At 43.2% G+C, this 27450-nt stretch overlaps 2 protein-coding genes across 2 annotated transcripts in view; one reads left to right on the forward strand and one right to left on the reverse strand.

The window, feature by feature from the left end:
• LOC128657424 (oocyte zinc finger protein XlCOF7.1-like) overlaps positions 1 to 22450 on the reverse strand; it is a 30639-nt gene extending 8189 nt beyond the window's left edge. The window contains exons 1-10 of the mRNA XM_053711776.1: positions 22284 to 22450; positions 18955 to 19077; positions 16872 to 16931; positions 16279 to 16426; positions 15882 to 15980; positions 14835 to 14933; positions 13630 to 13728; positions 12673 to 12771; positions 9440 to 9538; positions 8183 to 8290 (exon numbers count right to left, since the gene is read on the reverse strand). Coding sequence (XP_053567751.1) covers positions 8183 to 8290; positions 9440 to 9538; positions 12673 to 12771; positions 13630 to 13728; positions 14835 to 14933; positions 15882 to 15980; positions 16279 to 16426; positions 16872 to 16931; positions 18955 to 19032 — 889 coding nt within the window. The 5' untranslated portion in view covers positions 19033 to 19077; positions 22284 to 22450. The remainder of the gene's footprint in view (positions 1 to 8182; positions 8291 to 9439; positions 9539 to 12672; positions 12772 to 13629; positions 13729 to 14834; positions 14934 to 15881; positions 15981 to 16278; positions 16427 to 16871; positions 16932 to 18954; positions 19078 to 22283) is intronic.
• A 1-nt stretch (position 22451) lies between these two features.
• LOC128657425 (oocyte zinc finger protein XlCOF6.1-like) overlaps positions 22452 to 27450 on the forward strand; it is a 95631-nt gene continuing 90632 nt past the window's right edge. Inside the window, exon 1 of the mRNA XM_053711777.1 lies at positions 22452 to 22588. The gene's annotated coding sequence lies outside the window, so the exon portion shown is untranslated. The remainder of the gene's footprint in view (positions 22589 to 27450) is intronic.

Raw genomic sequence — 27450 nt, forward strand, 5'->3', positions numbered from 1 at the left:
TTGAGAACCTCCGTGTATTGCTTGGGGAGGTATTAGCTGCTCTGAATGACTGTAACACAGTTGCAATTCCAGAGAAATTGTGTAGGCTGGATAGATACTATGCGGTGCCGGTGTGTACTGACGTTTTTCCTATACCTAAAAGGCTTACAGAAATTATTAGCAAGGAGTGGGATAGACCCGGTGTGCCCTTTTCCCCACCTCCTATATTTAGAAAAATGTTTCCAATAGACGCCACTACACGGGACTTATGGCAGACGGTCCCTAAGGTGAAGGGAGCAGTTTCTACTTTAGCAAAGCATACCACTATCCCGGTTGAGGACAGTTGTGCTTTTTCAGATCCAATGGATAAAAAATTGGAGGGTTACCTTAAGAAAATGTTTATTCAACAAGGTTTTATTTTACAGCCCCTTGCATGCATTGCGCCTGTCACTGCTGCGGCGGCATTCTGGTTTGAGGCCCTGGAAGAGGCCATCCAGACAGCTCCATTGAATGAAATTATTGACAAGCTTAGAACGCTTAAGCTAGCTAACTCATTTGTTTCTGATGCCATTGTTCATTTGACTAAACTAAAGGCTAAGAATTCCGGATTCGCCATCCAGGCGCGTAGGGCGCTATGGCTTAAATCCTGGTCAGCTGACGTGACTTCAAAGTCTAAATTACTCAACATTCCTTTCAAGGGGCAGACCTTATTCGGGCCTGGCTTGAAGGAAATTATTGCTGAAATTACTGGAGGCAAGGGTCATACCCTTCCTCAGGACAGGGCCAAATCAAAGGCCAAACAGTCTAATTTTCGTGCCTTTCGAAATTTCAAGGCAGGAGCAGCATCAACTTCCTCCGCTTCAAAACAAGAGGGAACTGTTGCTCATTCCAGACAGGCCTGGAAACCTAACCAGTCCTGGAACAAGGGCAAGCAGGCCAGGAAGCCTGCTGCTGCCCCCAAGACAGCATGAAGGAACGGCCCCCTATCCGGAAACGGATCTAGTGGGGGGCAGACTTTCTCTCTTCGCCCAGGCGTGGGCAAGAGATGTTCAGGATCCCTGGGCGCTGGAGATCATATCTCAGGGATATCTTCTGGACTTCAAAGCTTCTCCTCCACAAGGGAAATTTCATCTTTCAAGGTTATCATCAAACCAGATAAAGAAAGAGGCATTCCTAAGCTGTGTGCAAGACCTCCTAGTAATGGGAGTGATCCATCCAGTTCCGCGGACGGAACAAGGACAGGGATTTTATTCAAATCTGTTTGTGGTTCCCAAGAAAGAGGGAACCTTCAGACCAATCTTGGATCTAAAGATCTTAAACAAATTCCTCAGAGTTCCATCATTCAAAATGGAAACTATTCGGACCATCCTACCCATGATCCAAGAGGGTCAGTACATGACCACAGTGGACTTAAAGGATGCCTACCTTCACATACCGATTCACAAAGATCATCATCGGTTCCTAAGGTTTGCCTTTATAGACAGGCATTACCAATTTGTAGCTCTTCCCTTCGGGTTGGCCACTGCCCCGAGAATTTTTACAAAGGTTCTGGGCTCACTTCTGGCGGTTCTAAGACCGCAAGGCATAGCGGTGGCTCCGTATCTAGACGACATCCTGATACAGGCGTCAAGCTTTCAAATTGCCAAGTCTCATACAGAGATAGTTCTGGCATTTCTGAGGTCGCATAGGTGGAAAGTGAACGTGAAAAAGTGTTCTCCTTCCTAGGGACTCTTATAGATTCTGTAGAGATGAAAATTTACCTGACGGAGTCCAGGTTATCAAAACTTCTAAATGCTTGCCGTGTCCTTCATTCCATTCCACGCCCGTCAGTGGCTCAGTGCATGGAAGTAATCGGCTTAATGGTAGCGGCAATGGACATAGTGCCATTTGCGCGCCTGCATCTCAGACCACTGCAATTATGCATGCTAAGTCAGTGGAAGGGGGATTACTCAGATTTGTCCCCTCTACTAAATCTGGATCAAGAGACCAGAGATTCTCTTCTCTGGTGGCTTTCTCGGGTCCATCTGTCCAAGGGTATGACCTTTCGCAGGCCAGATTGGACGATTGTAACAACAGATGCCAGCCTTCTAGGTTGGGGCGCAGTCTGGAACTCCCTGAAGGCTCAGGGATCGTGGACTCAGGAGGAGAAACTCCTCCCAATAAATATTCTGGAGTTAAGAGCAATATTCAATGCTCTTCTAGCTTGGCCTCAGTTAGCAACACTGAGGTTCATCAGATTTCAGTCGGACAACATCACGACTGTGGCTTACATCAACCATCAAGGGGGAACCAGGAGTTCCCTAGCGATGTTAGAAGTCTCAAAGATAATTCGCTGGGCAGAGTCTCACTCTTCCCACCTGTCAGCAATCCACATCCCAGGCGTAGAGAACTGGGAGGCGGATTTTCTAAGTCGTCAGACTTTTCATCCGGGGGAGTGGGAACTCCATCCGGAGGTGTTTGCTCAACTGGTCCATCGTTGGGGCAAACCAGAACTGGATCTCATGGAGTCTCGCCAGAACGCCAAGCTTCCTTGTTACGGATCCAGGTCCAGGGACCCGGGAGCAACGCTGATAGATGCTCTAGCAGCTCCTTGGTTCTTCAACCTGGCCTATGTGTTTCCACCGTTTCCTCTGCTCCCTCGACTGATTGCCAAAATCAAACAGGAGAGAGCATCAGTGATTCTGATAGCGCCTGCGTGGCCACGCAGGACCTGGTATGCAGACCTAGTGGACATGTCATCTCTTCCACCATGGACTCTGCCTCTGAGGCAGGACCTTCTAATACAAGGTCCTTTCAATCATCCAAATCTAATTTCTCTGAGACTGACTGCATGGAGATTGAACGCTTGATTCTATCAAGGCGTGGCTTCTCCGAGTCAGTCATTGATACCTTAATACAGGCTCGGAAGCCTGTCACCAGGAAAATCTACCATAAGATATGGCGTAAATATCTTTATTGGTGTGAATCCAAGAGTTACTCATGGAGTAAGGTTAGGATTCCTAGGATATTGCCCTTTCTCCAAGAGGGTTTGGACAAAGGCTTATCAGCTAGTTCTTTAAAAAGGACAGATCTCTGCTCTGTTTATTCTTTTGCACAAGCGTCTGGCAGAAGTTCCAGACGTCCAGGCATTTTGTCAGGCTTTGGTTAGGATTAAGCCTGTGTTTAAACCTGTTGCTCCCCCGTGGAGCTTAAACTTGGTTCTTAAAGTTCTTCAGGGAGTTCCGTTTGAACCCCTTCATTCCATTGATATTAAGCTTTTATCTTGGAAAGTTCTGTTTTTGATGGCTATTTCCTTGGCTCGAAGAGTCTCTGAGTTATCTGCCTTACATTGTGATTCTCCTTATCTGATTTTTCATTCAGACAAGGTAGTTCTGCGTACCAAACCTGGGTTTTTACCTAAGGTAGTTTCTAACAGGAATATCAATCAAGAGATTGTTGTTCCATCATTGTGTCCTAATCCTTCTTCAAAGAAGGAACGTCTTTTGCATAATCTGGACGTAGTCCGTGCCTTGAAGTTTTACTTACAGGCTACTAAAGATTTTCGTCAAACATCTGCCCTGTTTGTCGTTTACTCTGGACAGAGGAGAGGTAAAAAAGCTTCGGCAACCTCTCTCTCCTTTTGGCTTCGGAGCATAATACGCTTAGCCTATGAGACTGCTGTACAGCAGCCCCCTGAAAGGATTACAGCTCATTCTACTAGAGCTGTGGCTTCCACTTGGGCCTTTAAAAATGAGGCCTCTGTTGAACAGATTTGCAAGGCTGCGACTTGGTCTTCGCTTCACACCTTTTCAAAATTTTACAAATTTGACACTTTTGCTTCTTCTGAGGCTGTTTTTGGGAGAAAGGTTCTACAGGCAGTGGTTCCTTCCGTTTAAGTTCCTGCCTTGTCCCTCCCATCATCCGTGTACTTTAGCTTTGGTATTGGTATCCCACAAGTAATGGATGATCCGTGGACTGGATACACTTAACAAGAGAAAACATAATTTATGCTTACCTGATAAATTTATTTCTCTTGTAGTGTATCCAGTCCACGGCCCGCCCTGTCCTTTTAAGGCAGGTCTAAATTTTAATTAAACTAGTGTCACCACTGCACCCTATGGTTTCTCCTTTCTCGTCTTGTTTCGGTCGAATGACTGGATATGGCAGTGAGGGGAGGAGCTATATAGCAGCTCTGCTGTGGGTGATCCTCTTGCAACTTCCTGTTGGGAAGGAGAATATCCCACAAGTAATGGATGATCCGTATACTGGATACACTACAAGAGAAATAAATTTATCAGGTAAGCATAAATTATGTTTTTCAGAATCATTTTCACAATAGTTAGGACTTCTATTGCTAAGCACTGGAAGACAGGGGTACCAGAGTGGTCGGAGATTATTAATAAAATCAAAACCATACACGCTGTACGAGACAGCTGCACACTTACAAAATACGATGGATACTTTTAGCAAAGTTTGGTTCTATTGGATAATGGAGGGAGCCAACAGTGTTCATCAATAAATTCTAGAAATAGGGGTGATTGGGAGACTAACAGCTCTACGATATATTAAATACAATAAAGCATAGATGATATACTATAAAAAAGATGGGAGAAGCAGAGTTCACAGTGACCTATATTGTTTATTATTGTTATTTAGGGTCTTTTTTTAGTTTTGTTTATTTTAGTTCTTTACTGTTTTTTCCTTTCTCATATACTTGTATAAGCTTTTGTTTGTATACTATAATGGACTTAAAACCTGTTCAAAAAGTTGCATATAGATGGATTGCTGTAGGTTTACTCGATGTTTGGGTCCTTCTATGATGTAATAGAGACTACTGTTATGTAACTCCCAATGTCGGGGGGACCTATGGTGATACAGAAATTTTCTTATGTTGTATTGCAATCAATAAAAATTATTTCAACTAAAAATAATCTGTGTCATGCAATAAAGCGACCAATAGAAATTGAAGAAAGGAGCACCTCCAATTCGGATAAAAACGTAACTTATTTTTAACCTGCGTTTAAAATTATTTACAAAAACATAGCAGCGAAGGTGGGAACGAAGTGGTCAGTGCCCTAGAACCCACTGACGCGTTTCGGTTGGTCTGCCGTAATCGTAGTGTGGTTCATTGGCCTGTTCCGGCCCATTATATATTAAAAACATATAATCTGATTGGCTAAAAAGCTTATTGAAATTTAACCATTTCCTTCCCATTTTAACATCTTCATAAACGGTTACAATATTACATTTCACTACCTGCAGCATTCTAAGGAGTGTGTGTGTGTATAAATATATATATATATATATATATATATATATATATATATATATACACACACACTATATATATATATATATATATATATATATACACACACACTCCTTAGAATACTGCAGGTAATGAAATGTAATATTGTAACCGTTTATGAAGATGTTAAAATGGGAAGGAAATGGTTAAATTTCAATAAGCTTTTTAGCCAATCATGTTTTAAATATATAATGGACCGGAACATGCCAATAAACCACACTATGATTACGGCAGACCAGCCGAAACGCGTCAGTGGGTTCTAGGGAATTGACCACTTCTTTCCCACCTTCGCTGCTATGTTTTTGTAAAGAATTTTAAACGCAGGTTAAAAATAAAAGTTACGTTTCTATCCGAATCGGAGGTGCTCCTTTCTTCAATTTCTATTGGTGGCGTTCGGATATCTGGTGAAGCACTCCCCTGGATTGGATCTCCTGCCAGTAGCAGTCACTCCCACTGCCTACCGCATGATCAGGAGTTTGGATGCGTCATCAGTTACAGCCGAGCGGTGAACACTGCAACAGCGGACGGAGCTCTTGGGAATCTGCGTAAGGTAGAGTCTCTGCCAGGATCCGTTAGAGCAAGAGAAGCTCAGGTTAGCAGAGATGATGTCCGGAGCATGACGAGGCACCGTAAGTTTGCTAACCCCATTTGAGGCTATTTCTATATAACTTTGACCAAGTGTGGAGCATTCATTACCCTATGCAGTGGGAGAGGGACTGTGTATGAAAGTCTGACTGCTACTAAGGCTTAAGTTTGTATCGGATAATTTTGTCCAACGACAGGTGCTTGCTTATTTGTGGTATGCAATAAAGCGAATTTGCTGGGAAACCGTTACTTTACTAGCTGCAAATACAGCCTTATTGTAACCATCCATAATTCCCATTGTGAAGTGTATTACAGAGTTTTGAAAATAAAATCCATTCTCTATTGCTAAAGTCCTCACTATAGCCCAGTGATGACGAACACTTTTTATCTCAAATTCCCAACACCCGAATATTTAACCACCATAAGATCCTTAGTCAGTCAACAGTACCTCATATTTAATTGAGGCAGCAACAAATACTTAAAGTTAATAAGCTCTAGAAGTAATCAATTCTTAATACTTCTTAAAATTAAAATTTTTGTCCGAGAAGCGGGCTGCAGCACCAAGTATCTCAGGGGTTAATGCAGCCTCCAGCACTAATGTGTTTTCTCACTAAACATATTTATTGTAACAAAAAGGATCTGCATATGTGCCCTGTTAAGGAGTTAATACACAGTTCTTACAGACCGGGGGGTATACTGTAGCTGCCCTGAATGCTGTTTCAGGAAATACTCGTCCCACCTACACAGACCTATGCTTCTGCCCTTATAGTGTAGTTCAGCTGGCAACCTACATGTGTCAGGAATAGAGGTGCGGGGTTCAGGGAGATGAGGTGGTGCTCGGTCCCTGGCATGGGTGCAAGGAAAGCAGAAGCTGGGAGCAGCTCCCCTCAAAACATGTACAAGGTTTTTGTGTGTTGAGAGCACCTGCCAGTAAAAATGTAATGACTAATAAAACTTTCTCTAGCTGCAGCAGACCAGAGCAGACACCAGCCATCCACTACCGCCATGCTTCTTAATCTAAGATCCAAAAAAGCTGCGAGGAGTGGCGAAGTCACCCCACAAGCTCTGTCTCAAAATTTTGCCCTGGTAAGCTCTTATGCCAGATCAGTTTTCCCGGCAGCATTGAAATAATAATTAAAAACTAAATTTTCACATCCCTCCGAGCACTCCTCAGCATTCTTTCAGGCCAGAGTCTTAGGGCACAGCCCCTGTAATGTTTGTGAACTTATGGCTCACCATAGGTGCGCCATCACTGCTATAGTCCATTTAATTATCTTAACATGTATTGCCTGGGTGAGAGAGAATGTACCACAGTGATTTTATAGAAACATCAGATATATAAACTGATTTATATAGTTCAGTACAAAAGTATTTCCTATTTTAGTAAAAGTGGAAAAAGAATAGAAATAATGGAAGTTAGCAAGTTTAACCTTTTCACCGCTGAGCCATTATATACCCTTGCGCTGAAGCGTTTTTCATTCTTTGGCATTCATTGTATTTAGAATTCAACCCTACATATCAGAATTGACACAGATTACAGGTGAGTTTTCATCTATGTGTGGCTATAAAAATCGAGACACATCAAACACATAAATTCAGCTGTGCCCTGCTTCCCTCAGACACATTACACAAGTACACTCACAGTTGCCCTCTGTCCCTCAGACACGGTACACACGTACACTCACCTGTGCCCTGTTTTCCACAGACACTTCACACATGTACACACACATGTTCTCTGCAGCCCTCACATGTTACACACATACACTCACCTGTACCCTGCATCCCTCAGGCATGTCACATATGTACAGTCACATGTGCCCTACGTCCCACACATACACTCACCTGTGCCCTGTTTTCCACAGACACGTCACACATGTACACTCACATGTTCTCTGCAGCCCTCACGTTACACACATACACTCACCTGTACCCTGCGTCCCTCAGGCATGTCACATATGTACAGTCACATGTGCCCTACGTCCCACACGTACACTCACCTGTGCTCTTTTTTCCACAGACACGTCACACATGTACAAACACATGTTCTCTGCAGCCCTCAGACACGTTACACACGTACACTCACCTGTACCCTGCGTCCCTCAGGCATGTCACATATGTACAGTCACATGTGCCCTACGTCCCACACGTACACTCACCTGTGACCTGTTTTCCACAGTCACGTCAAACATGATGTACTCTCACCTGTACCTTGCGTCTCTCAGACATCTCACACACATACACTTACCTGAGCCCTGCGCCCCTCAGACATATCATGCACCTACATTCACCAGTGCCATGTGTCTTTCAAATACATCACACAGGTACACTCACCTGTACTTATATTGGCACATATTTCCTGCTCAGCAGCTTTGGTTATATTTCTTATCCACCCATCTTCTGTTTGTTCCATGTTCCATAAAATGTTAGCATCATTTTCACCTGAAATAAAACAAGACAAAACAAAAATGAAAGAATCACTATTTACGGTGTCAATGCTCATTGTTAAAAAAAATAAGATTAAACTAAAATGTGATTTAAGTTAGATAAACCTGAGCCTACATCACTACATTCCATGTAGTGACAGCATATAAGTAAGCACAGCATGTGTCATGTAGTAAACAGAGATAGCTGGGATTTAGTGATTTTACTAGCTACAAATACAGGGTGTATTTATGTATTTTCTATTCCCATGTGATGTGTATTACACAGGTTTTAGTGGGGTTTTAAAAATAAAATCCATTCTAACTTTTCCATTGAAATCTCACTATAAACCATTTATCTTATGCTTTATGAATGCACTCACAACACAGTATCACCCCTGTACCAGACATGGGGACAATACAGCACTTGTATTACAACAGCCCCTATACCTGACATGGGGGCAATACAGCACTAGTATTACAACAGCCCCTATACCAGACATGGGGGACAATACACCACTAGTATTACAACAGCCCCTATACCAGATATGGGGACAATACAGCACTTGTATTACAACAGCCCCTATACCTGACATGGGGACAATACAGCACTTGCATTACAACAGCCCCTATACCTGACAAGGGGACAATACACCACTAGTATTACAAGAGCCCCTATACCTGACATGGGGACAATACAGCACTAAAATTCCAACATCCCCTATACCTGAAATAAGGACAATACAGCACTAGTATTCTGACAACTCTTATACCTGACATGTTGACAATAAAGCACTAGTATTCCAACATCCGCTATACCTGACAAGGGGACAATACAGCACTAGTATTCTAACATCCCCTATACCTGACATGGGGACAATACAGCACTAGTATTCCAGCATCCCCTATACCTGACACGGGGACAATACAGCACTAGTATTCCAACAGTCCCTATACCTGGCATGTGGACAATAAACAACTAGTATTCCAACATCCCCTATACCTGAAACGGGGACAATACAGTACTAGTATTCTAACAGCTCCTATACCTGACATGGGGACAATACAACAACACTAGTAATAAAAAATATATATATATATATATAAAACCACATAAAAGCCAGGCAATACCCCATAAACAGAAAACACGCCACACGTGTGAACTTACCTTCATTGCCGCTCTCACACATTTCTTGCATTTCAGCTTTTAGCTGACACGTCACACTCAGATCTTCGGTTTTAACATCTATGTCAGTATTAATGCCAACTGTCAGATCATACAGAAAGCATTTTATAGTATTTAATTGTATTCACCACAAAAGCAACATATTATAGGGACTTAAAGGGGTATGAAGCCCACATTTTTTCTTTTAATGACTCTGATAGAGCACAGAGTTTTAAACAACTTTCCAATTTACATATAATTTGCTTTGTTCTCTTGGTATCCTTTATAAAAAAAAGAAGCAATGCAGTGCACTACTGGGAGCTAGCTGAACACATCGGTAAGCCAATCACAAGAGGCATATATGTGCAGCCACTAAAGAAAAAATACCAAAAGCAACAAAGCAAATTAAAAAGAATTAAAAAATAAATGGCATATACACCCAAAACATATTTCAGATCTTAGATGTACATATAATAATCTTCAGATTTAATTATGTTCCACAACCACTTCCTCTGCTCACTTTGCTAATTTCTTAAGGTCATCAAAAGGATTATTATATTACAAAGTACCAGCTGCTATTTCATTCCTATATTAAGTTACATATTTATTAATGTCCAAAATGGCTGAGTGTTCACAATATAAGTTAAAGTGATTGTAAAGTTTAAATGAATAAGTGCCCTGTATCTACATCTTTTTTAAAAAATACTTACCTTTTTTTTATTTAAAACAGACCAGCAATCCTCCGTCCGCAACTCCTGCTGCATTTAGCATATCAATGACGAATGCGGCTTCCAACAATCGTTGCCTACCCCACAAACTGAATGCCAAAGGGGGCATGCAAAGATTGGAGGAAGCCAGATTTGTCATCGATATGCTAACTACAGCAGGAGATGTGGGAGGAGGATTGCCGGTCTGTTTTCAGTAACGCAAAAGATAAGTATTTTAAAAGAAGCTTCAATGTAAAGCTTAATGAACTAAAGTGCCCCTGCTTTTAAGATTATAAGATACTGGGCACTAATTCATTAAACTTTACAATCATTTTAATGAACTAGTGGGTGAGGAGAAGGGATAAAGATGATATGTCTGTATCATTTCCATGAAGCAGAGGCTGAGAAAGAAAGGAGGAGAGGGCATGTGTGCATACCATTCACATTAAGCAGAAAGTGAGAAAGAAGAGAGGGCATGTGTGTTCTATTTCCATGAAGCATATGGTGAGAGACATGGGAAGAGAAGATGTGTGTGTGTACCATTCGCATTAATCAAAGGGTGAGAGAAAACAGAAGAGAGGGCATACATATGCACCATTCATATACAGAAGAGGGTGAGAGAGAAGATTGGGCATGCATATGCCCCATTCATATGCAGCAGAGGGTGAGAAAGAAGAGAGGGAATATGTATGTACCATTCATATGCAGCAGAAGGTGAGAGAGAAGAGAGGGCATGAGTATGTACCATTCATATGCAGCAGAAGGTGAGAGAGAAGAGAGGGCATGAGTATGTACCATTCATATGCAGCAGAAGGTGAGAGAGAAGAGAGGGCATGTGTATGTACCATTTATATGCAGCAGAGGGTGAGAGAGAAGAGAGGGCATGTGTATGCACCATTCATATGCAGCAGAGGGTGAGAGAGAGAAGAGAGGGCATGTGTATGCACCATTCATATGCAGCAGAGGGTGAGAGAGAAGAGAAGGCATGTGTATGTACCATTCATATGCAGCAGAGGGTGAGAGAGAAGAGAGGGCATGTGTATGTACCATTCATATGCAGCAGAGGGTGAGAGAGAAGAGAGGGCATGAGTATGTACCATTCATATGCAGCAGAGGGTGAGAGAGAAGAGAGGGCATGAGTATGTACCATTCATATGCAGCAGAGGGTGAGAGAGAAGAGAGGGCATGTGTATGTACCATTCATATGCAGCAGAAGGTGAGAGAGAAGAGAGGGCATGAGTATGTACCATTCATATGCAGCAGAAGGTGAGAGAGAAGAGAGGGCATGTGTATGTACCATTTATATGCAGCAGAGGGTGAGAGAGAAGAGAGGGCATGTGTATGCACCATTCATATGCAGCAGAGGGTGAGAGAGAGAAGAGAGGGCATGTGTATGCACCATTCATATGCAGCAGAGGGTGAGAGAGAAGAGAAGGCATGTGTATGTACCATTCATATGCAGCAGAGGGTGAGAGAGAAGAGAGGGCATGTGTATGTACCATTCATATGCAGCAGAGGGTGAGAGAGAAGAGAGGGCATGAGTATGTACCATTCATATGCAGCAGAGGGTGAGAGAGAAGAGAGGGCATGAGCATGTACCATTCATATGCAGCAGAGGGTGAGAGAGAAGAGAGGGCATGTGTATGTACCATTCATATGCAGCAGAGGGCGAGAGAGAAGAGAAGGCATGTGTATGTACCATTCATATGCAGCAGAGGGTGAGAGAGAAGAGAGGGCATGTGTATGTACCATTCATATGCAGCAGAGGGTGAGAGAGAAGAGAGGGAATGTGTATGTACCATTCATATGCAGCAGAAGGTGAGAGAGAAGAGAAGGCATGTGTATGTACCATTCATATGCAGCAGAGGGTTAGAGAGAAGAGAAGGCATGTGTATGCACCATTCATATGCAGCAGAGGGTGAGAGAGAAGCGAGGGCATGTGTATGTACCATTCATATGCAGCAGAGGGTGAGAGAGAAGAGAGAGAATGTGTATGCCCCATTCACATGCAGCAGAGGGTGAGAAAGAAGAGAGGGCATGTGTATGCACCATTCATATGCAGCAGAGGGTGAGAGAGAAGAGAAGGCATGTGTATGTACCATTCATATGCAGCAGAGGGTGAGAGAGAAGAGAGGGCATGTGTATGTACCATTCATATGCAGCAGAGGGTGAGAGAGAAGAGAGGGCATGTGTATGTACCATACATATGCAGCAGAGGGTGAGAGAGAAGAGAGGGCATGTGTATGTACCATTCATATGCAGCAGAGGGTGAGAGAGAAGAGAGGGCATGTGTATGTACCATTCATATGCAGCAGAGGGTGAGAGAGAAGAGTGGGCACGTGTATGTACCATCATATGCAGCAGAGGGTGTGAGAGATGAGAAGATAGGGTATGGGTTTGTAGCAAATCGATGTTATCAATGCAAAATGTCTGTATTGAGGCTCATCATTTACATAGTTATTAATGGGTATTAAATAATTTCAGTAGCTGAGTTTTCAAACTGTGAAGCTTATACCATAAATCACTCACCTGCAGAGATGTCTGATGGAGTCTGCACTGGCTGAATATTCGGTACAAGTTCTCCATGTGCTCCCATGTCTAGATTTTCAGCACTGTGATCTGCTAGAACTAATAAAGAAAAATGTGTGTGCACCATTCGCATGAATCAAAGGGTGAGAGAAAACAGAAGAGAGGGCATACATATGCACCATTCATATGCAGAAGAGGGTGAGAGAGAAGAGAGGGCATGAGTATGTACCATTCATATGCAGCAGAGGGTGAGAGAGAAGCGAGGGCATGTGTATGTACCATTCATATGCAGCAGAGGGTGAGAGAGAAGTGAGGGCATGTGTATGTACCATTCATATGCAGCAGAAGGTGAGAGAGAAGAGAGGGCATGTGTATGTACCATTCATATGCAGCAGAGGGTGAGAGAGAAGAGAGGGCATGAGTATGTACCATTCATATGCAGCAGAGGGTGAGAGAGAAGAGTGGGCATGAGTATGTACCATTCATATTCAGCAGAGGGTGAGAGAGAAGAGAGGGCATGAGTATGTACCATTCATATTCAGCAGAGGGTGAGAGAGAAGAGAGGGCATGTGTATGTACCATTCATATGCAGCAGAGGGTGAGAGAGAAGAAAGGGCATGTGTATGCCCCATTCACATGCAGCAGAGGGTGAGAGAGAAGAGAGGGCATGTGTATGCCCCATTCACATGCAGCAGAGGGTGAGAGAGGAGAGGGCATGTGTATGTACCATTCATATGCAGCAGAGGATGAGAGAGAAGAGTGGGCACGTGTATGTACCATCATATGCAGCAGGGGGTGTGAGAGACGAGAAGACAGGGTATGGGTTTGTAGCAAATAGATGTTATCAATGCAAAATGTCTGTATTGAGGCTCATCATTTACATAGTTATTAATGGGTATTAAATAATTTCAGTAGCTGAGTTTTTAAACTGTGAAGCTTATACCATAAATCACTCACCTGCAGAGATGTCTAATGGAGTCTGCACTGGCTGAATATTCGGTGCAAGTTCTCCATGTGCTCCCATGTCTAGATTTTCAGCACTGTGATCTGCTAGAACTAATAAAGAAAAATATATGTGTGCACCATTCGCATGAATCAAAGGGTGAGAGAGAAGAGAGAGAATGTGTATGCCCCATTCACATGCAGCAGAGGGTGAGAGAGAAGAGAGGGCATGAGTATGTACCATTCATATGCAGCAGAGGGTGAGAGAGAAGAGAGGGCATGTGTATGTACCATTCATATGCAGCAGAGGGTGAGAGAGAAGAGAGGGCATGTGTATGCCCCATTCACATGCAGCAGAGGGTGAGAGAGAAGAGAGGGCATGAGTATGTACCATTCATATGCAGCAGAGGGTGAGAGAGAAGAGAGGGCATGTGTATGCCCCATTCACATGCAGCAGAGGGTGAGAGAGAAGAGAGGGCATGAGTATGTACCATTCATATGCAGCAGAGGGTGAGAGAGAAGAGAGGGTATGTGTATGTATCATTCATATGCAGCAGAAGGTGAGAGAGAAGAGAGGGCATGTGTATGTACCATTCATATGCAGCAGAGGGTGAGAGAGAAGAGAGGGCATGTGTATGTACCATTCATATGCAGCAGAGGGTGAGAGAGAAGAGAGGGCATGTGTATGTACCATTCATATGCAGCAGAAGGTGAGAGAGAAGAGAGGGCATGTGTATGTACCATTCATATGCAGCAGAGGGTGAGAGAGAAGAAAAGGCATGTGTATGCACCATTCATATGCAGCGGAGGGTGAGAGAGAAGAAAGGGCATGTGTATGCCCCATTCACATGCAGCAGAGGGTGAGAGAGAAGAGAGAGAATGTGTATGCCCCATTCATATGCAGCAGAGGGTGAGAGAGAAGAGAGGGCATGTGTATGTACCATTCATATGCAGCAGAGGGTGAGAGAGAAGAGAGGGCATGTGTATGTACCATCATATGCAGTAGAGGATGAGAGAGAAGAGTGGGCACGTGTATGTACCATCATATGCAGCAGAGGGTGTGAGAGACGAGAAGACAGGGTATGGGTTTGTAGCAAATAGATGTTATCAATGCAAAATGTCTGTATTGAGGCTCATCATTTACATAGTTATTAATGGGTATTAAATAATTTCAGTAGCTGAGTTTTCAAACTGTGAAACTTATACCATAAATCACTCACCTGCAGAGATGTCTGATGGAGTCTCCACTGGCTGAATATTTGGTACAAGTTCTCCATGTGCTCCCATGTCTAGATTTTCAGCACTGTGATCTGCTAGAACTAATAAAGAAAAATATGTTTTTTGTTAACTTACACATATCTGACTATTCAGTAGTATTACACAGCACATCAGTATTTTATATTTGCAATTGGTCTGTGTTCTGGTCTATCATTTACATAAGGATTAAATCATTTTAGAATGTGAGTTTTCAAATAGTGAAGAAAACAAAGGCACATTAAACACTAAGGGCTAGATTACAAGCGCTAATATATTGCACGTCCGCAAACTGGCAAATTTGCGATAAATAACCAGCCAATACACCTCTGGTTAAATTTTAGAAATATCCCCCATTTACCCCCAAAATTAGAAATAGTGTGCCTTCAATAAAAAATTTTTTTTAAAAAATAAATAAATATATGAGCATCTTTATTTTATTTTTTATAACTTACTGCACTAGGTAGTTTTTGGAGGCTAAAGTTGGCGGTTGTGGGGTTTTAGAAAAAAAAACAAACGGCACTCAAAAGTGCCTTTTAAATTGTGGTCTATGGAAACTGTGTGTTATCGTTAAATATATATATGCATATCCTTATATACATATATATTTATGTGTTAATATGTGTATATACTGTACATTTACATTTGCTGCCCATCGCTGCTCGACTTACCCCCTTTGATGCTTAGGTTCTGTGCCGTGTATGACGGCATCAGAACGAGGCTCCCAATGGAGCCTATGGAAGCGCGCTCTCGTGCTGGTATTTTGCGCTCCACTTATAATCTGAACTTAGTACTGAATTTATTCTTAGTCTCCCTCTAGTCATGGGTGCCGCCATGTTGAAATCTGTCTTTCAATGCATTCCAGTGCTGACGTGTTTGCAGATGCACAGCAACTTTCCTTTACATACCTGCAGTGTAATCTAGGTTCCAAAATTGTGACGGCCATAATTAGAGGGAAGTGTATGAAGTGTTTAGTGTCTCTTTAATAGTAGCTTCTGCCATAGATCTGTTACCTGCTGAGACATCTGATGGGGTCTCCACTGGCTGAATATTCTGTACAAGTTCTGATTGTGCTCCTATGTCTAGATTTTCATCACTGTGACCTGTTAATTCTAATAAAAATGCAATCAGTTTATTTTGTTCAATGGATATCAAACACTTTTTGTTGCATCTGAAAGACGCATCCTAAATGATCAATAAAGAACCAAAACAAAGCATGTTACATTTTGCATAAAATATATTTACATCTGTAAATTTATATTAGCACATATAAAATTATATATATAGTTGATTTAACATTAATCCCTCTTATCCATTTAAATTTGTTTTTATTATTTTTGTTGGGTATAAGTAGTTTATAATCTGTCACCTTATTAGTTCACACATGACGGATTCACTACACAGTGTTACCTAAGTTCTCATTTCCTAGCATCTCTATAGTCTTGATTGCTTGGTGAGTCTCCATCATGACGTCCTTGTAAAGCTCCTTGTGTCCCTCTATATACTCCCACTCCTCCATAGAGAAATACACGGCAACGTCATCACACTTTATAGGCACCTGAAACACACACAACTCATTCAGCGCCGACACCGAGACTGGTTCTGTCACACACTTTTACTGACAGAGCCAGGATAATGTTACTGAGAACATGCAGAGACAAAGACAGAAGGTAGGAAATACACACAGGGTCAGTAAAGGGTATCACTGTGCTGATATGTCACATTCCCCAGCAGTGCTCTCTTCTCTGCTCAGCTGGTGAATATTACAGACATAAGGTAGGAAATACAAAAAGGGCAAGATGGGACACTGATATAATGTCACATTACCCAGCAGTGCTCAACCTTCTCTCAGCCGGTGAATGCTATAGTTTGGGGATAATGATACTAAAAACATACAGAGGCACAGAAAGAAGGTAGGAAAACACACACAGGGCCAAATAGGTTAGTAAAGGGTGTCACTGTAACATGACTGATGTAATGTTACATTCTCCAGCAGTACTCACCTCTCTGCTCTGCCGGTGAATGATGCTGTGGGAGGGCCTCTTCTTCACAATGGCATATTCCTAAAAAATATATAAGAGAAAATCATCAGACTATGATTCCCTGGACTAACATTTCTCCAGTTCTCACTTCTGAATCTCATTAAATTAAGGGGGTTTTATTCACAGTTGTGATCACCACAAAGTAACATAATTGACTAAATTACTTTATAAAACTTCAGTGGTTTGAAGATGCTGAAGACATTGGCTTTAATAAAGAATGAACACATTGCAGCATTATTAATTACTGTATAAAATTACCTTTTGGGTGGTCTGATTTGGGGGATCATAGAGTTGAGTCTTTGGGTGATGGGAGGTTACTCAGATGGTGAGGTCTTTCAAGGTAGCCCTTGGGAACTAGTGTGTTTTATATTTTTTGTGTTCTGGAGTATTATGCAGAGGGACCCTTAGGGTATGGAGGAGGTTTTAGCCTCAGAATTATGTAATAGGGCCTGGGAGCGTCATGCAGCGGGAGAGGGGTGCGCTTGGGTGGTTTCATTTTCAATGAAGGGTTGTACAGGGGAGGTTTTGCAGTTAAGGGTTGTGCAGGGGACCTTGGGTGTTGGGAGAGGTATTACAGTAGAATGGTTGGGCAGAAGTTCCTGGGTGCGGAGGGAGGTTTTATGATGAAAGGTTGTGTAGTGTACCCTGTGTGCTTGGTGGTGTTTTACAGTTGAGAGTTGTACAGGGGTCCCTGGTGCTAAGGAACATTTTAAAGTAAACCGTTGTGCAGGGGACACTGGAAGCTGGGGGAGGTTGTTTGATAGAGGTTTATGCACTGGATCATGGGTGCTGGAGTAGGTTTAACAGTGGAAGGTTTTGCAGGGGACCCTGGGCACCAGGGAGGTTTGACAGTGGATAGTTGTGCAGGGGATGCTGGGGAGGTTTTACAGTGGATAGTTGTGCAGGGGATGCTGGGGAGGTTTGACAGTGGATAGTTGTGCAGGGGATGCTGGGGAGGTTTTACAGTGGATAGTTATGCAGGGGATGCTGGAAAGGTTTTATAGTAGAGGGTTGTACAGGGATCTCAAGTGTTGGATGAGGTTTTACAGTGCAGTGTTCTCCACAGAAGATTTTGCAAGCTGGGTGACAGCATGAAGTAGCCGGGTGGGGGCAATGTAATATTTTCTAATATTATATCATTCTCTGCTATCCAAAGCACAAAATTTAACATCAATGTATTTAAAGGGACATTAAACACTAAATACATGCTAGATAGAATGATGCATTCAAAGAAAAGATTAGTCCATGACTAACATGTAGATGTATTTTTTAAAGTTTCATTGGTTGTTTAAAAAGTGACAAAATAAGTGTAAAGTTTTAGTGTCTATAAAACACTGGGAGCTGCCATGTTGTAACTTGTGTTACCTTCTCTGCTGTGGCCAATTAGAGACAGTTATAAATAGGTCACTAGAGTGTGCAGCCAATGGCTGTGCTGGATTTAACAGTGTTCTGCACTTCCATTTCTAATAGGAACTGAAAAGCTCACAATTTCAGAATGGAATTACAGGCAAAGAGGACAAAATAAATAATGAAAGTATATTGCAGAGTTGTTTTATTATATACAATTTATCATTTTATATTACCATCTCAAAGTGTTTAATGTCCCTTTAATAATAATTTGTGCAAAACAAATTGAACATTTTTAATAGTAGCTAAAAAGGTCCTGTGGAGACCACCGCAGTGTATGGTTTTGCAGAGAACCCTGGGTGCTGGGGAAGGTTTTTGGATGTAGGTTGTGCAGGTGGGTGAGCTGAAGTTAGGGTTAGTGAGATAGTCTAGGTGAGCTGAAGTTAGGGTTAGTGAGATGGTCTGGGTGAGCTGAAGTTGCAGTTAGCTGAAGTTAGGATAAGTGAAATAGTCTGGGTGAACTGAAGTTAAGGTCAGTGAGATTGTCTGGGTGAGCTGAAGTTGGGGTTAGCTGAAGTTAGGATAAGTGAGCTGGTCTGGGTTAATTGAAGTTAGGGTCAGTGAGATGATATGGTGGATCAGAAGCAGCACAGTAAAAAGGATCAGTGTTATTATGATATTCCTCAGCAGCTCTCACCTCTCCGGTCAGCAGGCAGATGATGCCCAGGGCCTGACTCAGGAACTGCTCTGCCATCTGCTTCCTGTATTTGTTCATCTTGTTTATTGTCAGTGGCTGAGTCAGATGCTATAAATATAACACCTGCGAGAACAAAGGAAGATGCCATAAATGAGAGATGGGAAATAATCAGAGCTCTTCCTGTATTTATATTATGGCAAAGAGATGATTATGTGACATTAAACATGTTTTTTCATGTATGCACCATATTTACATATGTGACATGATGCTTGCAGAGTAGATAACACATAACATGACAATCATTACATAGCATGTTTGTCACACGTTATGGGGTGACCCATTTATTTAATATGAAGCTTATGAGAAGCAAGAGAAGGTGACTGTATATATGAATATGCAGCTATCTGATAAATCAGGAAACAGATATAAAATGCCAAGTGCTGCATTTCCATGGTTACAAGTCATCCTGTAATTTATGGGATTATAAGCCCCCCACCCTCTCTCTCACACCACAGTCTCTGTACAGACTCTAAGCCACGCTCTGTCTCACAACCCAACCTCTGTACAGGTTCTCAGCCCCCCTCTGTATCACACCCCAGCCTCTGTGCAGACTTTCAGCCCCCTCTGTCTCACACCCCAGCCCCTGTACAGACTCTCATTCCCCCTCTGTCTCACACCCCAGCCCCTGTACAGACTCTCATTCCCCCTGTCTCACACCCCAGCATCTGTAATACTCTTAGCCCCCTCTGTCTCACACCCCAGCCCCCTGTACAGACTCTCATTACCCCTCTTTCTCACGCCCCAGCCCCTGTACAGACTAATTTCCCCTCTGTCTCACACCCCAGCATCTGTAATACTCTTAGCCCCCTCTGTCTCACACCCCAGCCCCTGTACAGACTCTCATTCCCCCTCTGTCTCACACCCCAGCCCCTGTACAGACTAATTCCCCCTCTGTCTCACAACCCAGCATCTGTAATACTCTTAGCCCCCTCTGTCTCACACCCCAGCCCCTGTACAGACTGTCATTCCCCCTCTGTCTCACAACCCAGCATCTGTAATACTCTTAGCCCCCTCTGTCTCACACCCCAGCCCCTGTACAGACTGTCATTCCCCCTCTGTCTCACAACCCAGCCCCTGTACAGACTAATGTCCCCTCTGTCTCACACACCATCACCTGTAATACTCTTAGCCCCCTCTGTCTCACACCCCAGCCCATGTATAGACTCTCATTACTCCTCTGTCTCACACCACAGCCACTGACTGTACAGACTAATTTCCCCTCTGTCTCACACCCCAGCACATGTAATACTCTTAGCCCCCTCTGTCTCACATCCCATCCCCTGTAAAGACTCTCAGCTCCCCTCTGTCTAACACCACAGTTGCTCTACAGACTATCAGTCCCAATCTGTCTCACACCCCAGCCCCTATAAGACTCTCAGCCTCCCTTTGTCTCACACCACGATTGCTCTGCAGACTTTCAGCCTCCTCTTTCTCACACCCCAGTTGCTGTAAAGACTGTCAGCCCTCCTCTGTCTCACACCTCATCCCCTGTACAGACTCTCAGCTTCCCCCCCCCCCGTCTCACACCACAATTGTTCTAGACTTTCAGCCTCCTCTGCCTCACACCCCAGTCCTTGTACAGACTCCCCCCCCCCCCTCACACCACAATTGTTCTACAGACTATCAGTCTACTCTGTCTCACACCCCAGCCCCTGTACAGACTTTCACCCCCTTCTGTCTCACACCACGACTGCGCTACAGACTTTCAGTCTCCTCTGTCTCACAACCCAGTTGCTGTACAGACTGTCAGCCCCAATCTGCCTCACACCCCAGCCCCTGTACAGACTTTCCTCCCACCTCTGTCTCACACCCCATCCCCTTACTGACTTTCAGCCCCCCTCTATCTCCCACCTCATCCCCTGAATATACTCTCAGGCCCCCTCTGTCTTACACAATTGTTCTACAGACTTTCAGCCTCCTCTGTCTCACACCCCAGCCCCTGTACAGACTCTCACCCCCCCCCCCCCCCCGCCTCACACCACGATTGCTCTACAGACTTTAAGCCTCCTCTGCCTTACACCTAGGGTTGCCACCTCGGCCATGTTTTCCTGGACACTTATGAGTTACACATGCTGCAGGGTAAGCAGGGAGGAAGATGTATTGTGCTGCCCATTAGCACTATTCATGTGATGTCCAGAGGCTCAATAAATGTTCCTCCCTGCAGCATGTGTAACTCATAAGTGTCCAGGAAAACATGGCTGAGGTGACAACCCTACTCACACCCCATCCCACATACTGACTTTCAGCCCCCCTCTGTCTCACACCTCAGCCCTTTACATACTCTCAGCCCCCCTCTGTCTCACACAATTGTTCTACATACTTTCAGCCCCCTCTGTCTCACACCCCAGTTGATGTACAGACTGTCAGCCCCAATCTGTCTCACACAATTGTTCTACATACTTTTAGCCCCCTCTGTCTCACACCCCAGTTGATGTACAGACTGTCAGCCCCAATCTGTCTCACACAATTGTTCTACATACTTTCAGCCCCTCTGTCTCACACCCCAGTTGCTGTACAGACTCTTAGCCCCAATCTGTCTCACACTTCAGCCCCTGTACAGACTCCTAACCCCAATCTGTCTCACACCTCAGCCCCTGTACAGACTCTTAGCTCCAATCTGTCTCACACCTAAGCCCCTGTACAGACTCTTAGCTCCAATCTGTCTCACACCTAAGCCCCTGTACAGACTCTTAGCCCCAATCTGTCTCACACCTCAGCCCCTGTACAGACTCCTAGCCCCAATCTGTCTCACACCTCAGCCCCTGTACAGACTCTTAGCTCCAATCTGTCTCACACCTAAGCCCCTGTACAGACTCTTAGCTCCAATCTGTCTCACACCTCAGCCCCTGTACAGACTCTTAGCTCCAATCTGTCTCACACCTAAGCCCCTGTACAGACTCTTAGCCCCAATCTGTCTCACACCTCAGCCCCTGTACAGACTCTTAGCTCCAATCTGTCTCACACAGCAGCCCCTGTACAGACTCTTAGTCTTAGCCCCAATCTGTCTCACACCTCAGCCCTTGTACAGACTAACAGCCCCCTCTGTAAAACACTCTAGCCCCTGTACAGACCCTGACCCCCCTCTGTCAAACACTCTAGCCCCTGTACAGACCCTGGCCCCCCTCTGCCTCACACTCCAGCTGTTAGTAACAGACTATAGGCCCCCATCTGTCTCACACCCAGCCTCTGTAGACTCTACGCCCCCTCTCCCACACCCCAGGCCCACCTGACTCACACATAGCCCCCTCTACACTCCCTTAAAACCTCACCATCAAACGGTTCCGTTAGCTGCCTTCTGTGTCACAAAACAGCTGCTAAATCTAATTTATTTCCTGGTAGCTGCTAGATCCAGACCAACTAAAGGACCGATGATGTCACGGCTTCTGTGATTTCACCGGTCCTTAAGCTGAACGGGTCTTAGCTGCTACACCATGAATATGAGGACCCGGATGTGTGATACAATGACCTGGATATGACGAAAAGTTTGTTGTAACGCAAAATCGGTAATTTGTTAGTAAAAGGATGAGCTGTGATCATGGGAACCAATGAGAACGAAGCATAAAAATCTGTCAGTGTAAGTGAATTTACAGCTATATACAGGTAGATTCTAGGGTGGTGTTTCATTTGTGAGCTTTATTGGGTGATGAAGTGACACAATATAAGGTTTTTAATGTAGTGTGTGTGAGGCAATTACAACCTATCTTTCTATAATATTATATATCTGTATAGAAGGTACTGGGGATGGGACTGTGTGTGTGAAGCAGAGAGAGCATTTCTATAATATTTTATATCTGTATATAAGGTACTGGTGAAGGGGCTGTGTGTGTGAGACAGAGGGAACCTCTTTATAATATAGATCTGTATATAAGGTACTGGGCAGGGGCTGTGTGAATGTGTGTCAGAGAGAACATCTTTATATTATTATATGTCTGTATATATTGTATTTGGGAGGGGGCTGTGTGTGTGAGGCAAAAGGGTACCCCTTGTAATATTACATTTCTTTCATGTAAGTGGCAAGAGTCCATGAGCTAGTGACGTATGGGATATACATTCCTACCAGGAGGGGGCAAAGTTTACAAAACCTCAAAATGTCTATAAATACACCCCCCACCTCACACATACCTTAGTTTTACAAACTTTGCCTCTCATTGGAGGTGGTGAAGCAAGTTGTGCTTGATTTTCTAATGTGATAGGCGCTTCTAAGTATATTGAAGCCCAGTTTGTCTCAAAGTACAGTGTTTGTCTGAGGGATGTGAAGGGAGTATTGCCTGATGACACCATGTTTTCACCTCATCCGGGTTAGCCCCCACTCATTCAAAATTTTAACAAACGATCATTCCATTTGTTAGATCAGGTTAGATCAACAGTTTTTTTCGTTAGATCTACTCTAATATATGAAATATTAACAATCTTTTTCAAGGGGCCTAACCCATAGCCAGTCCTCCCTTAACAAAAATGTTGACAAAATGTTATTGATTATTATAGCTCCACGTTAGATCAAGTTTGATCAGCCAAAGGTTTTGTTAGATCTAGTCTAATTACTGAAATACTGCATTTTTAATGAGGGGGGATAGTCCCCCCCTCAACTGAAATCTGGACAACATTTTATTTTTTTTAATAAATATATGTTAGATCAGGTAAGATCAACTTTTTTTTTGTTAGATCTATCACGCAAGAGGCGGTATTCACAATCCTATTTTATGTGCGGGGGAGGGGTGATCACTGGGCTAGGTCCCCCTCAACTAAAATCTGGACGAAATTTTATTGATTTTGATAAATATACGTTAGATAAGGTTAGATCAACAGTTTTTTCCCCCCGTTAGATCAATTGTGCAAGAGGCGGTATTCACAATCCTATTTTGTGAGCGGGGAGGGGTGATCACTATGCTAGCCCCCCTTAACTGAAATCTGGTCCAAATTTTATTGATTTTGATAGATATACGTTAGATCAACTATTTTTTTCGTTAGATCTATCATGCAAGAGGCCATTTTCGGTAGCATGCAGGAGCGCATGTCCATGCACACTATGGGACCTATCTATCAAGCTCCGAATGGAGCTTGATGCCCCGTGTTTCTGGCGAGCCTGCAGACTCACCAGAAACAGCAGTTACGAAGCAGCGGTCACAAAGACCGCTGCTCCATAACCTGTCCGCCTGCTCTGAGCAGGCGGACAGACATCGCCGGAAATCAACCTGATCGAGTACGATCGGGTTGATTGACACCCCCCTGCTGGTGGCCCATTGGCCGCGAGTCAGCAGGGGGCAGCGTTGCACCAGCAGCTCTTGTGAGCTGCTGGTGCAATGATGAATACGGCGAGCGTATTGCTCGCCGTATTCAGCGAGGTCTGGCGGACCTGATCCGCACTGTCGGATCAGGTCCGAAAGACTTTCTTAAATAGGGGCCACTGTGTCCATTTGGCCTGTGAGGGACGTTATTATAACCCCGCCCCAAAGCTCTGCACAAGACCAAGAGACATTCAGCAGTGACAAACTGCACCCCCCGCATACCACCAGGGTGTAGGAAGGAGGGAATGGAAAGCTATTCTACACTTTATGGGATTACTTTATAGTATACACTTGTCCTATAACAAAATAAATAAATTCTTTAGTATTGTGTTCTATAAAATTACAATTAATGCATCTCCTATTATCACATTTAATATTGCTGATTTTATTATAATAAGTATTAACTTTCATATCTCATACATCTTAATGTAAGATTTATGGAAGTTAATACTTTATGAGATTAGCCCTCCTTCATCTCCATGGATCACAATGGTGAACCTCTCCCAGGTATGGAACAAAGAAGACTTGTTGAAGATGCTATGGAACACATTTCTTATGATGCACATCCAGCATGATGGGAGGTTTTGTGCTGGCTTAGAATAATGGCAATTATAGTCCACAACTGAGTTATAAGTGATATTTGAAACTTAAATAATAATCAGTGTATAACATCTTCTTTAATTGGATAATAATTTCCCTCCAGCCAGAACAGTTGTGAAAGAAACACTTCCTGTTAGAAGTAAGCATCTGTGTGACCACTACAGTAACTAAATGGTTTACTGTGCATAGGATATTTATATGCAAGGAAGAAATTAACTTCTTTTGTTTTATTTGTGTATGAGCGTGGATATGCATATAAATGTGTGCATGTTTGTATGACAATAAATAAATCGTGTATTTATAAAAATATGTGCATAGAATTGGGTGTTATGTTCATGAAGGGTGACTTCTTTTCACAAGTGCATAACAGCAAAAGTGCTTGGTACTTACAACAGCCCTAAAAATGTCAAGGTTACCATTAGTAGTCTTTTTTTATTTGTTGTGATTGAATTGTCATAAGGCAGCTCATTTATTCACAGACACAGCTTAGTAATACTTTTAGTGCTAGCTGCGTGTCCAATGCATTGCAAAGCCTCTGACACTCAAAAAGTTCCGTAGAACATGATATGCAACAATGATAGAATGCAGTCTAATAGTAGTAGAATCAGTGATTCTATAGAGGTGCGCTAGTGAAGGAACAGCAGGCAAAGGAGAACGGCAGCACTCTTGATAGTAGATAGCAGCGGACAATCACCCTAAATAGACAAGGATAAACAGAGGCGCCACATAGGATAATAACGTAGGAGAGCCAGAGGTTGAATGAACCACAGCCACCCCCCTCAAGCAGGTACTCACAAGTGAAGAGGCACGACCGGAGTGCCTAGCAATGCAGCTCGGGACTAATAAAGTCGCCCGATAGACTTATTCCAGAAGCAACTCGACACCAGCGGCAGGTCACCATAGAAAAATCATGCAGCACAGGGGGACCTCCAAGGGTGGCGGTAATCCAATCCACAGTACACTCAGGAGTTGAGCGTGAGCCCGCAAAGGGCCCTTCGCGGGCTCACACTCAACTCCTGAGTTTACTGTGGATTGGATTACCGCCATCCTTGGAAGTCCTCCTGTGCTGCAGGATCTTTTCGTATGGTGACCTGCCGCTGGTGTCGAGTTGCTTCTGGAATAAGTCTATCGGGCGACTTTATTGGTCCCGAGCTGCATTGCTAGGCACTCCGGTCGTGCCTCTTCACTTGTGAGTACCTGCTCGAGGGGGGTGGCTGTGGTTCATTCGACCTCTGGCTCTCCTACATTATTATCCTATGTGGCGCCTCTGTTTATCCTTGTCTATTTAGGGTGATTGTCCAATGATAGAATGCACAAACATCTCAGTTCATCTTGGTGTTAATTGCATGCCTACCAACATTTGCTGCTGCTAATGCTCAACAAAGCAGGGGTGGGGTTATGTGACATCACAAAATGTAGCTTGACCCCCATCTAATTGATTCCCAACCTCTCTGGTGTTGGCTGAGGCATGACCACCCTAGCCCTGGGGTCCACCTGATGGAAAACAGAAGGAAACTCAAGACCATTATCCACCATTTTTAATGAAACTCCGCCCACTTTGCACCCCATGTTATTAAATTTTAAAAACAAATATACCATTTGTTTGTGCTGCGTTTGTGATTATTTGTTCCTGAAAAACAAATGTTTGTGCCGGTTTGGTTTAGAAAATATAGCGCATTATATTTGCTGAAACTCTGCCCACTTCGCACCCCATGTTATTAATTTTTAAAAACAAATATACCATTTGTGCTGATGAGTGCTGCAAAAACGAACGTTTGTGCCGGTTTGGTTTAGAAAATATAGCGCATTATATTTGCTGAAACTCCACCCACTTTGCACCCCATGTTATTAAATTTTAAAAACAAATATACCATGTGTTTGTGCTGCATTTGTGCTTATTTGTGCTGCAAAAACAAACGTTTGTGCCGGTTTGGTTGAGGAGATATTGCTCATTATTTCTTATGAAACCCTGCACACTTTACACCACATGTTATTACATTTTAAAAACAAATATACCTTTTGTTTGTGCTGATTTGTGCTGCAAAAAAAAAAAAGTTTGTGCCAGTTCGGTTTCTGAGATAATGGACATTCAAGATTTTTAGATGATGTCATCTCAAGCACCGCCCACTTTGTACCCATGTTATTAAATTTAAAAACCAAACATACCATTAGTTTGTGCTGATTTGTGCCACAAAATGAAATGTTTGTGTCGATTTCCTTTTGAAGATACTGCATATTATATGTTATCAATCCCCACTGACTTTTCACTTTATGTTATTAATTGTTATTCATTTGTTCCCTGTTTGTGCCGAATTGGTGGATATTGCACATAATATTTGTTAATCTGTGTAGTTTTGCCTACTGAGATATACACATATGTTAGGACATGTATCCTCAGTCTTCAACCAGTAATTAATTGCAAATAAAAATACACTATTGTGCTGGATGGAGACAATTTGTGGGTGTTTTTTAGGGGAAATATTGAAAACCAGTGATTAACACTGCACCAGAAAGTTTTATGTAAGGGGGTTAACATTCCACCAGAAAGGTT

The sequence above is a fragment of the Bombina bombina genome, chromosome 4 (genome assembly GCF_027579735.1).
Source record: "Bombina bombina isolate aBomBom1 chromosome 4, aBomBom1.pri, whole genome shotgun sequence".
Lineage (NCBI taxonomy): Eukaryota > Metazoa > Chordata > Amphibia > Anura > Bombinatoridae > Bombina > Bombina bombina.